Raw genomic sequence first — 24,048 nt, forward strand, 5'->3', positions numbered from 1 at the left:
ATAATTCTTTTGGTATATTCCAACTCATCTTGATTCTGAAGTGATTCAAATTGTGTCTTTTGGTTTCAAAAACTGGAACTATGAATACGAAAGTTCGGATCCCTCAAAACGGGTCGCGTTTCCGATGCCCAACACCCATCTTTGGCTCTTGGAGAGGATTCCTTCATAACAAATATATGGAAAAAAATCCAAAATCAGTAGTCCCCAGCGTTATCTTGACCATATGATTCCACCATTTTGTTGGGGCCTTAAACCCTATCTCTACGAGGAAAACGACCTAACCTTGTGCCTCGTTCCGATGGACTACTTGTCTACAAAGCTCCCATAATATCGCTACCCTGAGGACTGCTCCCGAGTCCAAGCGAAACACTTCACCAGATAGGAGACAAGTTTCCACCAGCCGGAATCAAAACATTTCCATCGCCTCTCAGGTCATTAGCTCGACGGCTCGATGAAGCTCGATACGGAAATGGCGGTCTAACACCGGGACCCCTGGAATGGAAAACGATAACAAGTGGCAGGACCGTCACTGTGGGGGGCAGGGCAGTATCACCTTAACGCTTGATTACATTCGCATTTGGGTAAATACTTATGGGGCGAAGACTTTCTCCATCGAGAAGCGCACCATGCGAGGTGATTTGGTGGAAAAATAAACTTTCCGATGTCACTCCGATGAGGACAAGGATCGTCGAGTGATGTGCCGGGGAGATATTTTGTACCGAACCCGTGTGATGGTAGCGAACCGAGCGACAAATAAGCGACTTTCAGGGCACTAGCCATTTCAGTTCGCGGCACACACCGGCACTTGGCACGCTGGCGCCGAGGGCGCTCGAGGACGCTGCCCACACTTCGTCAAGGGGTGCACACTCCGATGGGGATCAACGTCAGCGATCAACAAAACGCCGCCGGTGCATGCAATATGCAAATCAGTACACCGGTTGACAGTGATAAATTGTTTGATGGAAATAGTTTTATCTTATTCGCCTAGCGCCACTCGGCGGCCGGCGCTTGCTCCAGATGTAAATGAGGGGCTTTATCGCACCACCGGAGGGTCTTTAACTGCGCCGTTGGTGGTCAGCTCGCTAAAGGTCTTCTTTTCCGGGCGGGTTGGTCAGCCGACTGGCCGGACCGGGACCATCATCAAGCCCGGGGCACTGGACCGAGGCACTGCAACACTCTATTTGGGCAACGATTCCACCGCGATGCATTCCGAGCACTGGCCGGCGCTTTTCACGCTTCACACAAATGGAGCAACACCGAAGCCGAGGAGGAGGACCGACAACGAACGCGCACGAGCCAGGAGTGTCGTGGGGCGGAATGTCAATTTCAGGAAATTAAACCACAGATGATTTATGCCCGCCGGTGTGGGGCGTGTAGGGCGTGAATCATGCTTTCCTATTAACGGTACGCTTTCGCTTCACGGCGACGACAATGGGAGACTGGACCGTCGAATAGGGCGGCGGCGAGATGCTCGGCTCTCGGAGAGGGACCCGACAGAACGCAAAGGCTTCATTCCATTTTCCATCTCTTGCCGGCAAGGCGATAAATTAGGCATTGGTAGCACGCAGCTGACAGGCGGATCAAAGCGAACGCTAAAACACCCATCAACAGCAAAACAAATGCCAGCGCATCGTACGAGTACTTCTCCAGCAGCCCAACCGTGCGCAGGTCTTCCAGGAGCGGCAGTTCGGGGCCGCTGCACCGGCGGTGATTTCTCATGACCCATTCCACGGTCCACAGAGCTTTCGCCTGCACGGACGAGTGCTGGTCGCGGACGATGCGTGATAGCTGTTGGGCCCGCTGCCGGTACCTGGAAGCGGAGCGGAGACATTACAATCGGCCTCGATGGCCAGAGGTTAGCCACAGGCTCATTCATCCACGTACCGCGCGTCATTCATCACCGCGGTCAGGGTGTCGTGCAAGGATTCTGCACTCATCGCTTCGGCGAGGGCCACCCGTCGGCCGACACCCAATCGTTCCAGCCGGCGGACGTTCTGATGCTGATCGCCATAGACGGGCACACCGATCGTGGGCACACCGTGCCAAACCGCTTCCTGCACGCTCAACAGTCCACCGTGCGTGACAAACACATCGACCAGTCCACTGGCCAGCAGTTCGTTCTGGGGAAACCATGGCGACGTAACGACATTGGCCGGGAGTGCCAAGTCCACCACGGTGGAGTCCACTTTGCACAGGAACCTGACCCGCGGCAGTCGGTTTGCGACGGCCACGAGCACCGCCGTTTGGTTGCCGAGCGTGCCGAGCTGTACGTTGCTTCCGAACGATATCAACACAAGTTTGTCGTGTTTTGCTGCTCCATTAGCCAAGTAAGGTTCGAGTGCTGCGGGTCTGCGTGGCGGATCGGCGATGTGTAGCCCTCCAACGCTGACCACACGCCAGATCCGTGGTTCGGGTGGTTCGAGCAGCGGGATCGAGTTGAGGAGCGCCATCACCACGAACGATTCTGCGTGCGATACGGAGGAGGATGTGTTCGGCAAGTGACGCTGCACCAACCGATCGATGCGGGGATTGTAGTAGAACCGCTTCGACGCGATCTCCAGGTGGGTGAGCAGAAAGTTGTACGTTCGATCGAGTAATCCCATACGCGGTGATGTATCCCCGAGCAGGCTGGGCACGAATCCGGGAAACACGGGAGTGCCAAACAACCAGGCGGCACCACTGGTGGCCGGTGCGCTCGCTGCCGATGCCACCACCAACGGAGGATGTCCGAAGCGCTCGAGCAGCACCAGTAAACAGGGCCCCGCCAGGTGATCGTGTATGATCAGCTGGAAGGTGAAGTTTCTCGGGTAGTGTAGCAGGTGGTGCAGCTGCCGGGACAAAAGGGCCAGCTCACACACTGTGTACTCCAGGTCGGCGTAAGCGGCGTGTAGCTCGAGTGGCGACATTCGGTGCATGGCCAGATAGTCTGGTGGTCCGTCCATTTCCAGCGCCCGTTCAACACCGTCAAGCTGGAGGTAGTGCAAGTTTCGAGCCGTCCCTCGTTTGTAGATGTTGAGCAGCGTCACATTGTGTCCGTTCGTGGCTAGCAGCTTTGACAGATGCTCACTCCTGGACCACAACAACAAAACGGAACGGCTTACTAGAGATTTGGTCAAAGTTCGCACACACTGCAAGCTTACCAAAGAAAGTGACTTGGGGAGGCGATGGAACTTAGGTAGAGAACGTTGGAGTGCGGTGAGCAGCCGCAAATGTCGATCACAGCGGACGCTCCCAGCGCCACGGTCAGTGTCAGTACCCGGTTCCATAAATCTTCCATCTGCAATCTCGCTCGATCTCCGTAGCCGATGACCTGAGCCGATGACCGTACGACGGATGCGGTTGACGCTAAACTGACAGAAATCACCGCGAGGCCGACGATGCGACTGAACAAACCGCTCACGGATCACGGTTGATTCTAGAGGAATCGTTCCATGCACCTCTCGGTGCGGACACTCGGCTACACAATGAAAGCGGTCTGCTTCGCCAATCTGTCATAAAGTTTTGCTTTGAGGCAAAACAAGAGATGACCGAACGATCAAGAATCAAGTCATTTTTCAGCAATTGGACAAACTTTTGAATTTGTAATTAGAGAACACAATATTCTTCAGTCCAAGAAGCTTCAAATTGTCAGTGCTGATCGTTGGTCCACAGATCGTTCTTATCTTAACACCCTCAGTTTTTCCAGACCAGATTGAATTGGAACAACGAGTGTCTGTTTTCAAACGTGTCAATAACTCTCTAGGTTCTAGCGAGCAGACTTCACAGCCGAGCAAAGAACCAGAAGACACTAAACCGTCGACACTTAGACACCCATACCCGTAGTCATCATGGCGCATCTTTTGGGGGGCCATCTTTTTGCTCTTGGCTATGGGGGCGCGTGCGTGTGATTCCCTTTCCGTTACGACTTTCTTCGTACGTGACATCATCTGCAGCAGCTCCACTCTACAGATCCACCACTTAAACAGCAATGATATTGTTGTTGCTGCTCGTTGTCGTAATGAACCGAAATCGCTCGTAAACGTCCACGCGATGATTTATATATAACAACAACAATAACCACCGGCACCGGTGTCGTCCGGTCTGCCCTTCTGGCCACAGTTTTGAAACAACGTGCACACTGTTGGCACACGCGACCCATATGACTAAAGATTGCCGTGTCGGAGACATTTTTCTTCTTCTGCCGAATTTTGTTTATTTGAAGAACAATTTAATTTATAATACTAATTATTTGCAATAATGTGGCATTCACCAACACAGAACATTTCGGTTGCACATGAGTGAAGATTACACTCGATTACAGCAAGCAAAATATGATTTCCATTACCTGAACGCTAGAATGGACCCACATGTACCTATTCGATGACCAACTACAAGAAAGTGCTAGGCCATAAAGTCTAGTCCGCAAGTATAAACTTGCGGTTAGAACGATTCTTTCGCCGTCGGTGCGGTCGGTGGTTTCACAGTTAAAATGGACTATAAACCGGATTGCAAACGATAGCTTTTATTAGACTTACGCCACAAATGTGCGACGATCGCGTGGTGGACATATGAGGGTGACGTTTGGCGGACGCACCGTTCTTTCCCTTGGGGCACTTTTGCGAGTCCAGTGCTGCTCCGCCGGTTGTCTCCACGCGGGCGAAAGACGTAACAAACAAAATTATTGATTCAATTTTACGACCTAATTGCCTCGCCAGGTCGTATATCACTGCCGTAAGCGGTTTGCTCCGGCGAGGACGAATGGCAGAAATCTACGAACAGAATTTCAACAACCTGGGGTTGCCTATCCGGCCGTGTGTATCGGTGTTCTCTAGCGTGGTGGTTAGAGCGGACGTCGTCGCCGTCGATTTAATAGACCAGGTCTCGGTGAGGTCCCCGGGTCCCCGTTCGAATGCGAGGGTCAGATAAGAGCCGGAGCATTAAAATCCGATAAAACTGCGACACATCGGCGGTTGATCGGCACGGACGATCGTCACTTTCAAGGTTTGCATCGTGAGAAAGGAATTGCCCGGGTTCAATCGATATCCTCCGGCTATCAATCATACTTTGATCATCCTATTTAAATATTCTCTTTTAATGAAGTTGTCCAATTTAAATAAAAATCGTAAAAAGATCGGCTTTGTTTTGATCGCGACGGTTATTCAATGCAATCTCTGCTCTGCCAGTCCAGCCAGTGGTCCGCTTTGTACGCGTTCAACGTAGAGAGCACTGCCAGCGCCGGCTCAGAAATCCGACCCCTTCTACCGGAAACAGTTGGACCTCTTACGACTTTTAGAAGGCCTAGATTACGGTAAACAGTAGTTGCTGTCCAGATACTAATCTGTGGGCCGTTCGTCGTGTAGCGAAAGACAAACAGTCCCAGCGTCAAAGAGTTCTACGTCCGCAAAGCATTCCCAACGATGTATTTGTGTAGGAGCTACTTAGTTCCTAGTTTTGCATTTATCACAAAGAACGCGGCGCGGCAACGAGTATCGTGTTCCGCGTTCCCTTCATCCTGATGGGATGGTGATGGCCGATCGAACTTATTTTTCCTTTCGTCCTTGTTTTTTTTGTCCCTATCTTCCTGGACCCATCGGGCATTCCTGCCTGACTCACCGCTGCCGCTGCATTCGCCGGTTGGCGGCTGAAACGCGATAGCAAATGGAAAGACTGACTCTACAAACAGCAGCTCGAAGTTCGCCATTTTCTATTTTTCCCTTCGTTTTTTTCTCTCTAGCAACGAGCTTCCGGGGAGAGCGATCGGGAAATGTGGCGCAAAAGTAGGCGCAGTCTAGACGGAGTCGCAAAAGCTGGCAAACATTACGAGGCTATCGTCTAGACTCCCGGTCCGCCCGGTGGTTCGGTGGTTCTGGTCGGGGACCGTGAACCTCTATAATGATATCCATAAACCACGCATCTTCCCCGGGATCCTGGGCGGAAAGGGGCAGGAGTAACGATCCACCGGGGCCGGGATGTACGGGGTACGCGGTCGTTGGTCTGTTGTTTCACTTTTTTTCCTCAGAAGCACATCCGGATGATGAGGCATAGAGGCAAAAACAAGGAACGTAATAGCGGAAGCCAGGAAGACAGGCATCGACAAACATCGAGCGGGCTGCGGTGGGTATAATGTGACAGAGGTCATTCTCGTCGAATGACTAACACGGGTTTTGTGTAGCAAGATAGTTGGGACAGATAGGCGGTAAAAGAGTAGCAAGATAGGACACAATGTGTCAATAAATAACCGCAGATCTCGACCCGTAACTAGATTCAACCGCTCGCCGATAAGGACATGCCTTTGGGGTCGTGTTTTGGTTGCAGTCGGTGAATGTTCACCACAGGACTCACCTGACAAATGATATACCCTGGATGGTGTTATCATGACTCCTGGGTATTGCGATAGATTTGAATGTGAATTCAGCGCGTCCAATAGATCGATGCCGGGGTCCAGTGCGCAACCTGTAGAACGGAGTGAAATTAATTATTAATAAACTAAATATCTGTTTGGGTGAAAATTAAATAAAATCGTACAAGAAAAAGGAACTATACTTTCAACGCGCCGAGATCGGTCAGGTTTGCAAATGTAACAATCCTATGCCTTGACCTAGAACACCGCTCGATTGCTCCCCTCGGTATCATCGCTTGTCACAAAATGTAGACCAAAAAACGAGGACCCACACACCCGAGGGAGACCACACACACCCGAGAGCTTGATCAGTGTCGGTTTTACCGTCACCATAACTCTCGCGTGGGCCATAAATTTTCATCTTCATCATTCATTAACAAGTCGTAAAACAAACATTCAGCGACCAGCGAGACAGATTCGAAGATTTATGGAACCAAATCTCTGTGCGCCGTGGGAGAATCGGAACTGCCCCGGGGGCCATCGCCATTTGCTGTCATCGTTAGAAGTAGCAGTGCAGTATGAGGTTTTCCCGGCGTTACCCGGCCCGGGGACAAAGTTGTACCATACGAGACGTAAAGCATTTCGCCCGAAGTAAGTATAATAGTATTGATTATTGGACAACAATCAGTGGTACCAGCGGTAAGGCTCACAACGTCACTACAATGTAGGATTGGCGTTCGAATCCTAGAAAGAAATGATCTCACAAGCGACAGACCGCGCATTCAAACAGTAGCGTTTGCTACTGGAACTTGGTCCAGAACGTTAATCGATGTATCTTATTGCCTTCTAATGCCGCCACACTGTCCGAAGTCTGATAGATTAACGCGCATTACGTGGTGGGCGAACAAAAAGTCTTCAGGCCTACGTAAATCACCAGACTCACCAGACCGAGGCAGCGAGACAAAGTTCGCCGTTTGACAACTGCACTCTACAAGCACAGGCCGGCTGGCCTAGGTGGGCCACCTAAGGCTACTTGGGAAATGCAACGAATTGCATTATTTATTACCTGACAGGCCTTGTTATTGCATTGTTCGGAATGTAGCGCTAGTCAGTGCCAACTACCCACCGACGACCGGCGAATAGATCCTGGCCACAACTGTGTCTAGCCTCCTAGAGCGAAGCGGCGGCGCACGCCCAAATGATGCTGCCACAATAAAGCGATCCAATCGCGACTACATCGCACGCAAGGGAATAAAAAGAGAGGGCTAGGTCCCGGTACATAATATTTTAATTGAAACTGTCACAGTAAGTGGCACCCGGCTTTCTATTGCTCTGCGCACCCAGCATTCACTGGCACAGCGCTTCTTCCGGCCCAGCTTTGATTCCGAACTCTTGATCAGCAAACGTTCAATTATCGTGTTGCTTTAAACAATTGTTACTACCGTTTTATTTAAATGTTGCCATAAAAACGCACGATGCTATACTTTGAATGGCATTTCGTCGGCACCAAATTGCATTTTATTTTATCATATAGCCCTCAGTGTCTTGTTCAACGTTGGTTGTTATTGAGGCGAAAAAATGGAGCATAAATTTGAAATTTATAATCTCATGATTTCATCTTATGACCTCATGACCATATGAATAAGCCAGCTCTCACTGAAACGTCAACCTACACTAAATTAAGCCATACAAATAGGTATCGAATCGACAGTGTTTTGCCCGTAATACGAGAAATTTTGCCGGAATGAAGAAGTAATTAAAGATGCAACTTGGTGATGTATTTTTATAAAAGAAATAGTTAAGTTGTTGCAACTTTTGTCTCACGCCCCACCGGGCCTTCCAGCCTGATAGATAACGTATGCAAAGAAGATATTAATTTTTTTTCTTTAAATAAACTGTGCTTAATTTATTGCCTCCAGGTCCCGAAACGTCGAATGCGTAAACCTGATTTCCCAGCTCTTTTACGGTTATTCTGTATTTTTTGTCCATCGAACCGTTTCAGTTTTATAGATAAAGTTTCTACAACCAACTTCTAGGTGTGGACCATTTGAGCCGCCTCATACATTAACGAACTGCGTTGCCTCAGAGAAATACGATTTTCTGTTATGATTTTCGACAACCGAACGGTTGTGGTAGTCGCGTGTAGCTACGGCTATCTCCTTTTTTATTGTCCTTCTTGTTCTTGATAGCTTAACAACCATGCGAGGCCGACTCTAAGATGCCGCCAGTATAATCTTCACATTATGCTAATAAGTTCTGATGTGTTAACGATCGAAATGCATGTGGCTCACAGCGCGGTCAGTAAGCCGAAAGGCCGCACCCGGGGCCGATTCTTTGCCACCGGGGACACGCCAGGTTTTCGTCAGTTTTAAAACTAAACAAAAGTTTCAAACGCATATTTGAAGGAGCACACCTGTTGAGCTGTTTTAACATTAGTCTGTTAGTATTGGCAAACTTCTAATGGCACTCTAACCAAAAGAGACAAGTCAATTGAGATGCCTGTAGTCGGCTGCACCTTTTTTGTAAATACCTTGAATCAATAATTTGTAGATGCTGATACGATTAATCATATTGCCCATGGCATGATTAATAACTCACAAAGTTGAGCATCATGAGCTGATTGATTGGTCGCACGCAAGTGACCGCAAACGCAAGGAGTGCATTCGACAGAGTCTTCTAGAAAGAAAAAAAAAACCGCACACAAAGTAACGTGTTGCGCCGTTTTGTGCAGCACCAGTGCAAACACATCCATGGATGGCCCAGAAAGGACACACATTTCGAGGACGGCGTTAAACCGGGGCGGATTGAGTGCGATGGATGCGTTTCGCTCGTCGCCCCGTTGCAAATCCAAGCCCGAAGGTCCACCCTTGCAATCAAAACACGACAAGTTGTTAGCATAATTTAATTGAGATTTATTCGTCACAGGTCGTTTAAAACGATTACCAGTGTCGGTCCCCGTGGTTCTATCTCGCTCAGCAGGGACAGCATATGAGTAGCCGTAGGGGGCGCGCGTGCGATGCTACTAGACATCAGACAGATCAGATACGCCGAATGGACCGAGGTAGAGCATACCGTCACTGCCGCTAATGGTGAGCTAATATACGAACCGCCGGGGGAGGTTGGGACAAGATTGATGTGCCGTAACGAATCGTGGAGTGCTAAACACTGTTCGGGATGATAACCTTTGGCCACGGTGGTCGGAAAATGAACGAGGCAAAGTGTGCTTCTCGCAAGGAGTAGATTCAATTTTGCGCAGCAAAAGAGCTCGGTAAGGGGTGTTTGGTTGTGTGATTTTGACACACAAAATGAGCACACCCTTGCTAGACGTAGGTTCTCCAGAGAACTTTAAGAGTCTTGACTTCTATCGTAGGGCATACTAGCTAATCGTCCCGGAGAGCTAAACATAACGATAAGAAAAAGAAAATCGTGCGATGCAATGATAAATATGACATCTTATTGGGTCAGTAAATTAGCTGCAACTCACAAGATAGTTGATCTTCTTTAGTATGAATCTCATTAACAGCGCAACATAATCAGCAAAAATATGTTTCGTTCGCATTTGAACTTTGGCATGTTGGGAAACTTCTCATTAACAAATTGACAACTGTTGACTGTTGAACCGAACCCAGAATCCGATGAAAAGCGAAAGGATCGAACTAAAGTTTGAAGCGAAACGCAATGCTCTTAATGAATGAGTGAAATTTGAGCAAAATCTATTCAAAACAGAGTGAAATGTCTCACTGGCGAAGTTCAATAAATAAAATAATACAAAAACAACGTGATCGGAATCTGACACAATGATAAAATTCGACAACGTAAAACTGAGTAATGAACCAAGGGCTAAAGCTACCTTCAGTCAGCTGCCTGCTCTTATTCCTGCTAGTTCCTAGCAGGAAGAGCTCATACATAACTAGAAATTAGAACGGAAAGCATGCAAATTTCGCAAAAAAATATACGATTTGATTGATCCTTCGTAGAGTGGACCAAAAAAGTCGACAAACCGTAACTTCAGCATCGAAGAATGGGATATGTTTACGTCAAAGAGTAGCTACAAAAAAACCCACTTAAGGTTAATTCAGCCGGTTTGCCATTATTGAAAGGTAGCTTTCGGTTTGCTAAAAATATTACCAGAAAGTTTGGTGCCATTTCAATTCAATCTTCCGCTTTATCGGCCACGCTGTTACACCGTCACCGGCTTCGCGCTTTTCACTTTGTCGCTTTGCAAACTAAAGAACGGTGCTTAACACAACATCCATGAAAAACTCGTAAAAAGCGTAATCGTCTCCAGGCAGTCATCTTACGCGTTCACAAAACAGAAACTGTGTGTCTCAATTAAGGCGATTGTGGTAATCTGTTTTTTTTTTCTTTTGCGAACGAGTCAACGAGGTTGCATAACATTCGAACGCGAAATCTCGCCTAAAGTATCACCCCCGGGGCCCCCGGTAGCTTTTATGGCCGCTGGCTGCAAGCCGAAGAAAGCCAACGCATATCGATGGTGCGCAGGTGTAATGCGATGAGGTTCGGGTTCGGGCTTTTGGCGGGCGACCGACCATAATGAGCCAGGCGCCGAACAAGCATCATTATCGGCCCCACTTCGACAGGATTACTCGTTTTACGGATTCAAGTTTTATGTCTTCCGCTGCAGTTCTTTTTTGGCCACTCCGGCACCGTGTTTTCGGGCCCGCCATGGTGCGCATAAATTTATGATAGTGTCCGGCCAAGCAAACCGCAAAAACCGCAACTGCGTGGCTCGCGCGCCCCGCAATTCGATAGGTGTATAAATTATAATCCGATCTGTTTCCATGGGCGCCCGTCTTGCACCGTTCCGGCGAACCGTGGGCTGCAGCGTCAGACGGTAAACTTCGGTGACGGTGTAGCGCCTCAGAGCAAAGAAAACCATCCCCTTTTACAGTTAGCACTGGCCGGCGACAAAAATGCCTGCGAGTCGAAGAAGAGACCCCAGTTTGCAGTTTGCCACCAGATATCCTCAGACGAAGAAAGGTCTACATTGAGTCCTGCGCCACGCTCGGCTCAAAACGTAGGCTGAATTATCAACCAACCTATCGCCGTATTTGGGGGAAGCATCAGCATGCGCCATGCCGATCGGGACTAATCGCTAGAGGTAATATGATGCAGACCGATACAGTCATCAGTGTCGGATGTAATAAAAATGCAAAGCACCGGCGAGTGACACAAATGCGCACCGCGGCGGCTTGCGAAAGCGACCATAAAAGCATAAATCTTAATTTGCCAAATCGCGCTTCGGGGAACTAATCTTATCCTTGCTGATTCTACACCGCAGGTTATTGGTTTAATTAACATTTTATTGTAGGGAATTTTCACCAAACAAATAGCAGCTCGGTCCACGGTTATTCCATTTGGTTTTGCAACTTTGCACTTTCATGTTGCCTACTTTGAGGCGTGAAGCGTGATCTCTTCCATTTCTCTGCTAAATTGAAATGGATATTATGCGAATTTTGTACAATTGTTCTATAATCACGAACGAACCGTCACAGAGATCAACTCACAATCACACAAACATCTGTGAGTTGCGTTTTCCATTTACCATCTGCGTTACAAACAGCTGAGTGTAACAATCTAGAATAAGCAATCGTTTTACTATCGAGCGACTTGCATAGAAAGGCAAAACATGTGTAAATATGTTATAGTGCTACATGGCATCAAGAGATCGGAAGTAAATCTTGCAATGAGATAAACATGAACGATACATGCGAAGCTCACTGCTGTGCTCTATAAAATTGACTGATTGGGGCACGCGGCTAGCATTCACAAGAAGACGTTTTACGCCTGACATGTTTCATTGAACAAAATCGATACGACCGAGACGACGATGTGTTTGATTCATAAACATTCGGCGCATGTTTGTTGGGGTTTGGTTCCGTTTTTGTGAACGAACGAACGAACGGCTATGTTATGAAGGAACCGCCAAAACGGACGAATCCATCGGAAGCACACTACTTACTAAGACGACGCCATGTGGGCGAAGCAACTAATGACGACCATTTATATGACCAGTCACCGGACCGGTGTGGGGTTGACGAGGTAGAAAACGTTCCAGGCCAGGTTGGCCCCTACGGTCGCGCGTAGGTAACGTTTCGGATCGAGATCGGAAACTGAAATCAACGCGCGCACGACTTTAAACTGTACCCCTCGTGAAGACGCACAACGTCGTCAACCCTTGTGAAGCAGTGCATAAACTATGCTTTTTAACGATCAGCCCGACGTTTGATGATCAACGTGATCGGTGCATGGCTTTGGCTTTGTGGAAAACTACTGAAGCTTCTAAATGTGTTCATTAACCGAGCATAGCCTTGCAAAGGCGGGATTCATCAAACAGAGGATGAAGCGTTTCACCGATCTCTCCGGCACGGCATCGGAAGGTATGATCACTCAATTCAGGTAGGGTCCAATTGATTTTTTATCGCATTTCAATGCTAATATGCATCGCGCAAGCGTGGGGGATATTTTTTTGTTCCCTTTTTGAATGAGCATATTTCGAATAAATTAAATCGAAGCTCATATCTTCGGTTAAAATATTGTGGCGTCTCAAAGCATATTTAGTTAAGGTTCAGTTGGTAAAAGGGAACCATAACCGTCAACCCCGGATTGTTTAAACCGATGAGACTGATTTTTCAAAGGCCCGGTACGCGAAGATTGTTTCGTGAATCAAAACGAGACACACGTCTGGCACTATCCAAAACATTGAACGAATTATTAAATTATATCCTAAACTACCAGCCCAAGAATTTACATTGAAGCAGCATGGCCGAATGACCCTGTCACCACAATCTGTCAACATCGCATCGTCGTGTGGCGCCTAATTGAATGCGAATTTTTGCGCCCGCCGGCGATAAACAAGGTCAAGCAAGTGTCTCGACTCTGCGTGCTTTCAATTTCTTGGCAGCCGTGCGCGCAGACGTAGCCTATGGCACAAATTTAGACTACACACCCATATCGTAGTTCAGTAACCTTCACCCGAGGCCTAGGCCAAGGAGATGTCAGCGTTTCGCCTGTGCGAAGTGAAAGCATCCCTTTAATTTCTACCACCAAAAAGGAGCCAATCCTCGTGAGGATGAGTCTGAGTTACTAAACAGTGCGAATCGCTGACCACAAGCAATCTGGCTATGTGGGAATTTCTGTCACCTTGGGCAAGAAATTCGATATCCTCTTCAATCGGGTTAGATTAAAGACGAGGTGGACTGCAAGGAATAGTGAAGCGTTTCGACAGGTTGATCGCACTGAGCTTAAGAAGAAGATAGAAAAGAAGTTGCTAGAGTGGCCAGTCGGGAGCTTCAAACGAAAATATTTAACATCAACTATTACATTTAACACCACGATTTGCTTGTGTGATCGTACTGCAAATAATTGTTCCAGACCGTTTCGATTTCGTACTGACGACAGTGTTTATCCTCAATATGGCACCATCAACCCGTAACTAATGTTCCGTTTTTTTTCTCACGACACACGAAAACATTCCTTTCTCATAACGACGGAAAACTATGCTGATTGCGCGACGGAATGTCTGAAGTGTGGCGAGATTTCTTCCGGAATCGGTCGCCCTAATCACGTCGCCATTCCGGTCGTTCGGTCGTAGTTTTGGTCGGAAAATTTTTCGCCACACCACCAACATCGACAATGTTATGATTTATGTCGAAGCCATTATGTTCGCTAACATTTTTGCTGCCAGTTTTTTGCACAGATTTTTCCCCAGCGGTGGAGGAGGTGGCCGTCTGGCCAAGCAGTGATCGGGAGAAACGGCAGGAGCAGTTTGTGGGAGTTTCAAAAATTTTGCAGACTCTATACGATGCGATTTTATCGGATGTATTGATCCATAAAAATGTGTTTTCTGGGAAAAAATGGATAGCGACATAACTATGATCGTACATCAGCTTGTATGTTTCCCCCACCGGTTTTAGCAACAGTTCGTTTCTTTATTGAGCGGCCCCGAAACTACAATCTGTCGTACGAAAATGTGAAGGTTTCCAACGCTAAAGACCACAACCACAGAATGAAGACTGAAGACCGCAAACACAAGAGCAATTCCACCATGGTCCGATGTTATTCATGTTCATCCACGTCATCGCTTCTTCAGGGAAAGATAAATACAGACATTACCAATCCTCGGACCCGAATAATTTGGGACCACAAAATGCGAATCATTCTACGATGGTTATGGAACTTCCAGTATCGATGCCACCGATACTCCACATTTTCGCATTTTTGAGGCCACAACACAGGGCCCCATACTTTTTACACAAGATTATGCAACTGGGTTAGAGCTGTTGGTGGGCAAGTCCCACTTGTTTTAGATTTTTATCAACCAGCTAACTGTGGCGGAAGGAACTTGTTACAATGGTAATCGGTGTGTTAGGGCGGAGAACCCGACAGAAACCTCGGTTTTTGCAACTCACGAAAATGTTCCGGCAAAAAGCCGGAAATCAAGCAATGTACAGAGCAATTCCCAGTGCCTTCCCTTTTGCGTGGGTCATCCAAAGGTTACCAATGCGTCGCAATGACTAGATTGCGAAGCCAGTCGTAGCGTCTCTCCGGTCGGCGGGCCGGCGTGCGTTTTAGATTTCCGGAAGAACGATAGCGCCGGATGTCTAGCACCGTCGACGAAAACGCAACATAATGGAGGAAAAGAAAACTTCCAACACTACAATAAATCTGTTTATTGTCGCCCCGGGGGCGCCAGTTCCGGGCCACATGATGCTGCCCGGTGCTGTAACTTCCGCAACACAGGAGAGACCAGATTGCTCTCTGCGGCGCGCTCTACTTCGTGTCGGCGGGTTCCGCTTGGCAACAACCCTCGGCTCGGCTCGGCAGTACCTCAGACCCAGACCAGACGCCGGCCGAGACGGAGCAGCCGGAATATAGTTGGCGAAACTTTGGACCAATCGAAACTGCGTCTCCAGTCGTTTGTATGCTGATTCAAATTAATCATGGCCACTTTTCGCTTACTAAACGACTTTTTCCGGACACTGGCCAACGCAATACTTTCACTTGCATGAAGCAAAGCTACTTGTCGACGTTGGTCGGGGCGCAGAAAGAACGTGCCACACTTTGCCTTCGAAGAATCCTCGAGCTTCCTTGTTTCGTAGCCCGGCTGGCTACGCGTTTGCTTATTCCACAAGCATTTTGTCAGCTGATGTTGGGCAGACGACATTCCATAGTCTAGAAATTTTAGACCAATGCCGTACTCCGGTGCCGTAATCGTACCCCAGGCGCTCGACGAAGGACGTGAGGCCATTGAACTTTGGTTTTAAATAATAACCAGCGTCTTTGAGCGGGTATCTGCTGAAGTTCTAACACTTCTAACGCCCATTGTATACTTCACACAAAGCTCACACCTGCCAAAGACACTAAGCCGCTCGAAGTAGTTGTGGGCGGCAATTGCATTACGCAATTATCAGACAAAGATTAAATGGCTCCAGTAATTTCCAGTCGTCCAACGCTTGGTTCTTGCGATTGATAAATGGTGCAATTGCATTCAATTAGTAAACTTATTGGTCTGGGGGCGGCTTATACCTGGTCCAACAAATTGATTATCGTGCCCGCTGGCCATAACGCCTTGGCTCAAAACATGTGGCCGATTGCCTTGCGATTGGTCTGAGAGCTAGTGGGTGATGACGGGTGGTCCATTTTGAGGGTTGAAAACAGGAATAAAAGGTCAATGCAGTATACGTGCATGTACACGTAATGCTTTTCATTTTGCAACAAAAATGAGAAAAAGTAATAAGTACACAACTTTAACTGCACCAAGGTTTTCAGATCTCGAAAATAAGTCAGCTTGCGAACGATTTGGGGGGCTTTCAAGATATATTCATTAAATGATAAAACACATCATACATTACTATTTTCTAGTGTTACAAGTTACACTATCTGGTTCACTGCATTGAAGAAACAATCAGAAAAGAAGAACCCTTCCGATCAGTCGCAGTCGCAGCATTCGCGTAATTTTTCACCAATGCGGCAACTCAGTCCTCGGGTGGCGTGAAAGTGAAACTCGCCAAACCGTGCTACCCACACGCACCTTATTCTTGCGACATCCGAAACGCATGCAGTGGTTCGCAGAATATAAATAATCCTACCGATACCGATTTTCGTCGTGTACCGGCGCGTTGCATGAACTTAAGACGTAAGACGCCAACCAATTGACTGCTCGTTAAACGTCGTCACCTCCCGTCAGCAGAGTGTGCGAAATATCAAAACGTTATGCTCGGCACGGTGACAACATCAAGTGGCGCCATTTCATCATAATGTGCCACCAAAAAGGGTAGCCGCTATGCTATACTTTACGAACAGTAATTATTGCCAAAGGTGAGTTCTCTTCGGCAGCATACGGCGTACGGCGCGTATTCAAAGTCGCATTTCGTTCGCGTAATTAAGAATCGCTGATGTGGCTCTGATGATCTTAATTTATGTACTGCCGCAAGCCGTTGTATCATAATCTGGTGCCATAAATTACCTGCACCGTCTGGCAGCCGTAAAGTGAGCGCTACCCGAGACCACAGGCGGCCAGTATCTCAGGGCTAGCATCGATTGCAACCGGTGGTGTGAACAAACTCCTTAGACTCCATCCGTAGATTAAGCCGTCAATGTAATGATGGAAAGTGTCCTTAAGCACATCATAATTAATTATTGTAGAGTGCAATCGTTCGACAACATCTGCGACTGACCGCGAATACTAAGTAATAATCGACGGAACAGATTATACAAAGATTATAATTATTCGCGCTTATAACCTGGAAATGTCCATATTATTAGTGCTACACGGTTCCCAATCAAATATTCTTTTAATTAAAAACTGCTAGTATTTTTAAGCCTCTGGGTGGTCACCACTCAATTGACATTCACCCCGTCAAATTAAATGACTCCCGCTCGAGCGCGCAAAACCCGCGATGTTTTCGCAAAGCCCAACACTGCGGAACCCGAACGGTTTGAGTTACATCATCTGCCATCCGAAAGTTCCGAACATAAAAACATAAAACAGATCGTTCCGTCCAATGCCAAGGTTGAGCGAAACGGCTGCGGCCACAAAACAAAAAAAGGAATCCGTTGTTGTTCGCGTTCCCGTTTCATCTTCGCTTGCGGCGACAATCGATGGCGACATTCCAATTCATTTCCACCAGTTAACACACACAATAACCATCGTACGATACAAATATGCGGCCCCGCGCTCCGCCACGGGTCCAACAGTTGCCGGCCGTCCACAGGATTCGCAACTGGAACTCCAAGAATGCAGAAGACGAACGAACCAGAATGTTGTTCAAGGCGAGGGTTATGCACAAAACTGTGCGCCTAACCCTTGAACGCCAGGCCGAATCCGGCAGAAAGTGTTGTGCTGCTGCGGCGTCTAGTATTAATTGTTTTGGATAGGAAAATGGTCCTTTTTCCATTGTTGAGATCGTCGTACGGATGAAAACTAATTGCCTGAAATTCACGACTATTCTCTGCGAGGTGTCAGATGCGCAATTACTGGTTTAGGTGCTGAGTCTAGTCTTATCCTTCGCGGTTACGATTTCTAGTCCCGTCATTGTGGAGTGCGTAATCGAAAGAGCATCACAGAAATATAGCCTCTTATCATACACTTATTGCTCAACTTGTTTTATATATCCTAGAGCTACTCAACTCCCAGGATATTTCTTGATTTTTTCCAAAAAACAAGCTCATTGATAAAAGGAACTTGGATTGGTCTTGAAGGGTTAATTATAAAAATGAGATCAAAAGTGTTGACCGAAAAGGAGCTACAGAGAGAGAGCGAGTCACAGGCGAGGCAATGCTCTTGACCCCAACTCCCCATCGCCCAGAGTGACGGCAGTTGTTTCTGGAACAACATTCTTATGATTGATAAACCGAGGAAGGAGAAAACCACGACTAAGACCGAAAAATAGAGCATCAAACGGGGACGTGCATTCGCCGCGAGATGCGCGCCAGGAAGCGACGCGTTAGCACATGGGTTTGGGATCGGCAAAAACGAACCCAAAAATGAGAGCTCCGCGTGCCAAATGCTGTCCAAAAAAACGCCAAAAAGAAAAAAAACCCACAAAAACCGGCATTCCCATTATGAGAGACCCGCGGCCCACAATAAAGCGACACACAATAAAATTAGCGATAATTTATTGCATTTTCGCTTCGCCCGCCCATTGCTGCCCGTGTCAATCTGGGAACGCGATCGTTTGTTGCGCCTGATCGCGCTCCTCCGCGGCCAAAAGGTTTATGTTTATGGCCCCGATGCGTCGTCCCGATGGTTTACCTGTCCGGCCCGCCGGCCGGCGCTGCTTTTTCAGGGGCGTATTCTCTGCTACGTTTATAGCGCGAAAGCCACCCGCGGTAACAGCTTCCGAGAACAGGATCATCAAATCTGGCAACATTTTTATCTTCCGCGAAGCAGCATAAAGCAGCAGATCGATCGCGCAGATACGCGGCACCGATCGCGGCACATTCCAGCGGACGATGAAGTCGTTCCTGGCGAGTCGCAAAAATAAGAACGAGGACTGCAAATTCGGCGCACTATTGGACAGCGCCAATTTAACGGGTGACCGCCCGGAATAAGCATATTATTCCGGGGCGCGTCTTGCGCGCAGTGTCAATCAAACGTCGGGCCGGACAGTGTCAACCGCCCGGCCGCCGCCACTAATTGCATCCGATAACTACGATCTCGCGGCACGGTATGGATGTCTTTGCCCGGGGGTGAGGATGGGAAAGCTGGCCCTGGCGTCGATCTGGCGGTCAATGTCATTGACTTGACATGCACGGCTGCTGCTGCTGCTGCTTCTGCTGCTGCTGGTGTGCAGTTTGCCTCGAATATACACGAGACGATCTTTTGACCTGCCACCGTCGGGATCTTGCGAAGTCCGCGAAGGAAGTTTGATTCTCTTGCTATGCTGATCAAAACTAATAAAAGTCGCCCAACAAGCAGCCCACGATTGATGTCTGCTGAAGCTTCTCCGATGAATCGCCACTGATTGACCGGCGCAGTCTGCGGTTCTTTGATTTTAAACCCATCGCAATCGGCATCCGTCTCCAGCAATTGTTAAGCCCTCCCCCGTTGAAGTGACTCCTTAATACATCAAACAGTTCGGAAAACTCGCAAGCCAGCGGTCGCGCAGTAATTGGCCACCAGATTGGCCCCGGAACTATGCTCCACGTACGTCGGGGCTGAACGTAACGACCTAGACGATTTCACGATTTTTCCAATAAATCATCCCGATTTATTATCGCGAGCCGTTAGGGACGTTATTAGTCGTGCTTATTGACGCATTAATTTAGTACACACACGTCGTCGACGCCTGCCATAAACCGGACCGGGCCGTGGCCGTTGTTTTGATTTTATTTACACCTTTATGGCACACCGCATAAAGTATGTAAATTCTGCCGTCGTCAGTCGTGTGTCTGCCACGCAGATGCGTTTCCCAATCGGGCCACGTTTATTGGTGGCTGTTAAGTCCGAACCGAAAAACTGCTTTCAAATTATTCATCAAATGCGTAACCGAAACAAACTCGACGAGCATGTCAATGATGGACCAGATTTGATTAATTATCCAACCTCACGCATAACGAGGTAATTATCGAACCCCTCGCGCTCCCCGGCCCGGTCGCAAGCCAAATACCAACCCGGCCACGGACGGACGGGTGGATCAAACCAGATTGCGACTGCGACGGCAAACGCGATACCACGGTGGCCAGTTTGCAGGTGAAAAACAGGATCATCGTGGCTCACTGCGAAACGGACCGGACTGCACCGGAACGGAAGTGGCCATCCCTGCCAGTATCAGATTTAATGATTTAATAACGATAATCATTTTTCAATTAGTCATGAAGCATAGTTCCTTGGTGCTGCCGCCCATGCCCGCAGTAAAGCGCTTTAAAGAGCCCTTTGGGGGCACTGCCACATGAGTGCCACATGACTGCCCCGCGCTTTAGGGTGGTCCCTGCCAGCGCGGGGCCGGTGCGGATCGCCTTGGCAGGCGGAGTGTACTCGCCCACGGCACAACACTCCCCGGACTAATTACGGCCACTATCAATTTCTCATTTGTGTGGCCCATACTGGGTGATGGTTTAGCAAACCATGAATAACTCATTATAACTGGGGCAATTATCATATCTTCGGTGTGCGATGTGTGGGAGCGATGTTTCGGGAGTGCGTGACGGGCGGTCCTACCCTGTCTGTGGGACCCGAACGAGGATCCAATAATAAGATCACTTGAGAGTGCAACTACCTTTAGAAACATCAAGAAACCTACAATAAAAATGCGGAATGTGCGGAAACATTCAACCGGCCATTTCACATTTGGAAGATTGAAACTGCCTTACTTTGACTACTTTACTTGTTACTTCAAAGATCAAATAAAAATATTTGAACACCGAATGCCCCATGGTAAAGCAGAACCGTTCCAAGAACGCCGCAGCTTTACTGGGCTATGCTGTGAACTACGGTGCCACGACGACATCCATCGACAGCGATCGATGATGCACTCCTGATTCGTCCGCTTTAACAGGATGGTTCAGGTTAAATTTATTTAAATGGCATAAATCAGTTTACGAGCATCGGCAGGAAATCGAAATCGATTCACCGATGCCGGTTCAGCCTACCGGTTTCGAGATGAATCGAAGATAACGCGAGCAGAGCTGAACCGGGGACCGCACAACTGTTAAGCTCTAACTAGCTCAAACCTCTGCAGCGGACACACATTGTGCAGCCCAACCCAGCGGCGACGATAAACAGGAAAGGCTGCCATCGATGAGATTCCTTTGCGATATCCGGGCGCTACGAGACGGCGTTTTCGGAGAAATTCCAATCAAATGCTCAAACCCCCAGAGCCAGAATGATCTTTAATCGGGCTTTAAACTGTGGGAAATGTAGCGTATTTAAAGTTGTTTTAAAAAAGGCTCAAAACTCGTGCCTGTAATCTAATAGGTTCGAAAAGCTGAGATTTAAGGCACATAAATTCTATAAAACCGCCAGAGAATTAGCTTCACGAACACACGAATGCTTCAAACTCAAAGAGCATCGGCAAACTCATAACTTAGCAATCGGCAGCAATTTATGCAAAAATAACCAAACGGTTTTAAGCGGTAAGCTTTCAACTTGCGTGTGTGAAAAATTCGAATGCAAATTTCAAATCAATTAAACATCGGCACATTCGACCACCTCAACGATGTGTGGAGGAGTATGACTCAACCGCCACCGTTGATCCTGACGGCCATTGATGCCAGCAGCAGGTGTCTCCAGCGTGTTGAGTTATAGCCGCCGGCATCGAGCGGATGTCCCGTTCGCTCGGCATCACACACACACATAAAATAAAGCGCACACCCAAGGGTGCTAATTCGTGATCGTATCATATACCCGCTTCACAGACCTCCTCCGGACACCGGGAGGACCGGACATAGGACATTGGGCGCTTCGGGCGCACCACTCTAGCCGGATGATACGATGCTGCCTACCGAAAGTTACCCCCACTTCGCTTTGGAGGGGTTCCAGCATTTCGATTTCAACTCGTCTCTTTGCCACTCTTCTGCTGCAGACACCAGACACCACGCCGATGCTGACGGAGGCGAAGTGTAGCGCCATAAAATAACTGCCCCGGCCATCACCGCCATGGCGGCAAACAGCGGCAGAGGAGGGCCCATAAGGACCCCCGCGATCGGATCGGCCACCGTCGGGCCGTCGGGCGGTGTGCCTCGTCGTCGGACGCATCGTAAACTTATGCAAACGAAAGGCAAACAACGTGTCAACGATCGAGAAGAGGCCACCACCAGTGGAGGGATGTCACCCATATGTGTGTGCGAACGATGCGATGTGGGGCACGATGAGATGTGGCGCTCCTTTTCGTTGATCACCGTCGGCTTTTGCCGGCTTGATCCCAGGTTGGTCTGGCCGCCGTTGCTGCTGGTGGGCGCAGCAGCAGCAGCAGCACGCCATTACACAACCCCCAAAATTGATGTGACCAAAAACCGCAGGAAAACGTGGAGCCAGCAAGATTGTAATTCACTTTGTGACATCTTGCGAAGCACACACACACACGCAGAGTGCGGAGGTGGGGCTTTTTTTGTCCGGCACTGTCAACGGGCCATAAAAGGAAGGGTTCTGATTTATGAAGTCATACACGACTTAAGCCGATGTAATTCCGGTTGGAGAAATCAGGTGTAGTGTCGTTATGTAGCTTCATTTTCACGCCCTATGTTTTCGCAATTCATACAACCAACGATAACGCTTTAAGGGATAACGTTATAGGATGTTAGCCGTATCGTTATAGAATGAAGAACTTTCCACATAATGAAGTTCTTTCATAGAGTGCTTTTTTCAATTCTCGAATGTTTCGGAGTTCCAACATCTGACATGTTTTTCTGTTTATATAAATTAAAAAAGTTCCCGCTATCGTTCGAATTTGAAGGAAAAGCTTATTTTACCATAGAAAAAAATACTAATTAAACATAAAATATGATTAAACAATGATAGATTTTTTTCTTTTAATATGTCCAATAGAACGAACAACAAGGTGCATGTTGTCACTAGTCACTTGGTTGGTTTGGTTACTTTTCGTTAATCGTCACCGTTTCGTTGCACTGGAAAAGATGAAAATGAACATTTCATCTTCAAAACAAAAATTGTTGTTCCCATTATTAACCATAAATACATTGGAATTACCCATCTTTCTAGGCGAGATCCTCATTTTTACGCGATTGAGCTTTATCATAAATGCAAATCGATGAAACGCCACGCCTCGGTCCGGTCCGTTATTTGGAGTGAAATAAATCAGAAAATCGATAATGACTGTAAATGTGGAGTAATTTTTCCTGTTCCGCGGAATGGTGGTTCGGGACTCTCTCTCTCGCTCCGGAGGCTTCCTGCGACAAACCCGCGCGGGACCGGAATGGCGGCCCTCCCGCCTATTAATGGTGGCCTTTATTTTATTAATGATCCTCGCCCATTAGCACCACCAAACCGAACCCCGTCTTCCGTGTATCGGCATCGGTATAATTGTATTAAAATCCGATCGAACCAATTCGGCTGACACGGTTTGTTGGGAACACACGGCGCATTCCTATCAAAAAGTCGAAGGGTGCAAGGGCCAAGGAGGCTGCGGAAAACCACCACCTGCTGAGCCACGGGATCGGAAACTGAATGGACTGAACTGAATCACAATTGGGTTTTGCGTTGTTGTCGAACGATTTGCATTCCCCGTCCTGGTGGTTCCCCCCTCTCGCGGGGAGGCGAAGAATTATAAATCTTCCACGGCACACAATAGCGAACTAGCGTTTGACACCGGCACCAGCAAGGACATTACGACCCCGCGCACCGGTGTGCACATAAATCTGTCGCTAACATTTTTCGGTAACGGAATCGCCGTGGTCTTGATCACCGACCGAGTTCAGAAGTTGTGGACCACCTTTAGTTTAGCTCTTACATCACCCTCAGAGCGCTCGGCGCACTATGGCACGAGAGAGAAGGCAGGACAGCCACACCGCTAATTTCATCTTGATCTAGCCAGCCGGGGTCCAGCCGCTCATTAGCGCGTCACCCCTACGGAAACGTCGGATCATTCCACGCCGCGGCACAGCGGGAGTTCGGAAGGTCGGGCCAACAATCGGCCAACGAAGCCCCCACCCGGTTCGGGTCCCCGTCGGGGTTTGATATCTTTCTTCTGCCTTATCCGTGTCTCCAATCATCGAGATTTAAATCTGCTGGGAACGAGCTGAAGCTT

General features: G+C 48.1%; 1 protein-coding gene across 1 annotated transcript in view; it reads right to left on the reverse strand.

Moving 5' to 3' along the window:
• LOC128278670 (protein kinase C-binding protein NELL1-like) overlaps positions 1-24,048 on the reverse strand; it is a 61,159-nt gene that overhangs the window by 15,425 nt on the left and 21,686 nt on the right. Inside the window, exon 2 of the mRNA XM_053017402.1 lies at positions 6,322-6,432. Within this exon, the coding sequence (XP_052873362.1) occupies positions 6,322-6,432 (111 nt within the window). The remainder of the gene's footprint in view (positions 1-6,321; positions 6,433-24,048) is intronic.

This window comes from Anopheles cruzii, chromosome 2, assembly GCF_943734635.1.
Source record: "Anopheles cruzii chromosome 2, idAnoCruzAS_RS32_06, whole genome shotgun sequence".
In the NCBI taxonomy this organism is placed as follows: domain Eukaryota; kingdom Metazoa; phylum Arthropoda; class Insecta; order Diptera; family Culicidae; genus Anopheles; species Anopheles cruzii.